The sequence below is a fragment of the Mastomys coucha genome, unplaced genomic scaffold (assembly GCF_008632895.1).
Source record: "Mastomys coucha isolate ucsf_1 unplaced genomic scaffold, UCSF_Mcou_1 pScaffold3, whole genome shotgun sequence".
In the NCBI taxonomy this organism is placed as follows: domain Eukaryota; kingdom Metazoa; phylum Chordata; class Mammalia; order Rodentia; family Muridae; genus Mastomys; species Mastomys coucha.
Window position 1 is genome coordinate 40614452 of NW_022196909.1, and position 1615 is coordinate 40616066.

Consider the following 1615-nt stretch of genomic DNA (forward strand, 5'->3'; position numbering starts at 1 on the left):
AAAGATTTATTTACTTTATGTATATGGTGCTCTATCTGCATGTACACCTGGGTGTCAGAACAGGGCATCAGATCCCAGTATAGATGGTTGTGAGCCACCATGTGGTTGCTGGGATTTGAACTCAGGACCTTCCGAAGAGCATTCAGTGCTCATATCTGCTGAGCCACCTCTCCGGCCCATCTGTGCCCATTTTACATCTGACTTTGGAGGGAAGAATAATAAGGAGAAAGGTCAGCCAGGTAACGTATGTGCAAGAGATTCAAGGTCAGTGTCAGGTCAGCCACTGGTTGACAAGCCAGGTCAGCAGGCCAATCCAACGAATGGGTGCTTTGTGCAGCGCTTGGGTGTGAGAGCAATTCTCATATCTAATTTAAAGGGTTGTAAACACGAGAGGCAGGGTGGTATACAGCTCTCAAAGACTACAACATTTATCACATGGTCTTGTCAGAAAATTTGCCAACCCAGGAGCTTGTTGACTGTATGGGTTCCAGTGAATTTGGTAGTCATCTAAAAGCACAGAGAACTGAAAGACTCTTGATTTTGGAGGCCCACACTGCCTCCAGGGGTCATGTCTGAGAATCACCTTTCTTTGTTTTTGTTTGTTTGCTTGTTTGTTTTGAGACAGGGTTTCTCTGTGTAGCCCTGGCTGTCCAGAATCGCCTTTCTAAAAGAGCTCATCTGAAGGCTCAGCCAGGTGGCCTCCTCGAGGGCTCTACCTCATTCCCCTTCATTTGCTTTGTGTGTCCCCCCAACCCCCCCCCACCAACAATTACTGGAAAGATAACACAAAAGGTGTTTTCTGGAACAAATGCTTATACATGCACACACACACACACACACACACACGAACTTGCACACAGGCACACACAAGCCCATGGTCCTTTTTTAGCTATAGAACTACACTCTCTAAGCATAATCCCCACACTGAGGCAAAGTTGCCTTAATGGGGAAATTTGGGGTAACCCATCCCCTTGAAGGCACTAACCCTGATTAAACTCAGAGGGCCCAGAATTCAGACAGACCTCTCTTGGTGTCCATTGGTGGTGGTGGGGGTGCTGCCCAGAGACCATCTCTTTCCCATGGCTTCCGCGGCCCGTTTTGTTCTGGGGTGGTTGTCGATTCTGCCAGAGATGAAGGTGCATCTGCTAACCGTGCACCCATTTCAGATGGAGATTGGCTTTGGCGCCATGTTCTTGAAGATGGTTTGGGACACCGATATTTACCAGACAATGTTGACCGTGGTGATCATCATTGGCATGTATACCATCACAGGTAAGGTTGCTCTAGCCAGACGTGAATTTATCCTGACCCAAACGCTCAGCAGAATACTAGGAACTACTGGAAGCTTTCCCAAGTCTGTAGATGTCAGGAAGTATTATGGGGTCGGACGTACTTCTAGGAATCCTATGGGTTGGACCGATCTCGTTGAAGAGTGACTGACAGGTCAGCAGCCGATCACCTTTATGGCGAAATGGGGCACGACCCTGTGGGTGACCAGAAAGCAAATGAAGGGAACAACAAGGTAGGGCCCTCGAGGAGGCCACCTGGTCGAGCCTTCAGATGGGCTCTGTTAGAAAGGCGATTCTTGGACATGGCTCCCGGAGACAGTTCGGGG

At 48.8% G+C, this 1615-nt stretch overlaps 1 protein-coding gene across 3 annotated transcripts in view; it reads left to right on the forward strand.

Moving 5' to 3' along the window:
- Nucleotides 1-1615, forward strand: part of LOC116075205 (sodium/glucose cotransporter 1-like) — a 48477-nt gene that overhangs the window by 15594 nt on the left and 31268 nt on the right. For all 3 annotated transcript variants that reach the window (XM_031348236.1, XM_031348238.1, XM_031348237.1), the window contains one exon: nucleotides 1167-1272. In XM_031348236.1, the coding sequence (XP_031204096.1) occupies nucleotides 1167-1272 (106 nt within the window). The remainder of the gene's footprint in view (nucleotides 1-1166; nucleotides 1273-1615) is intronic.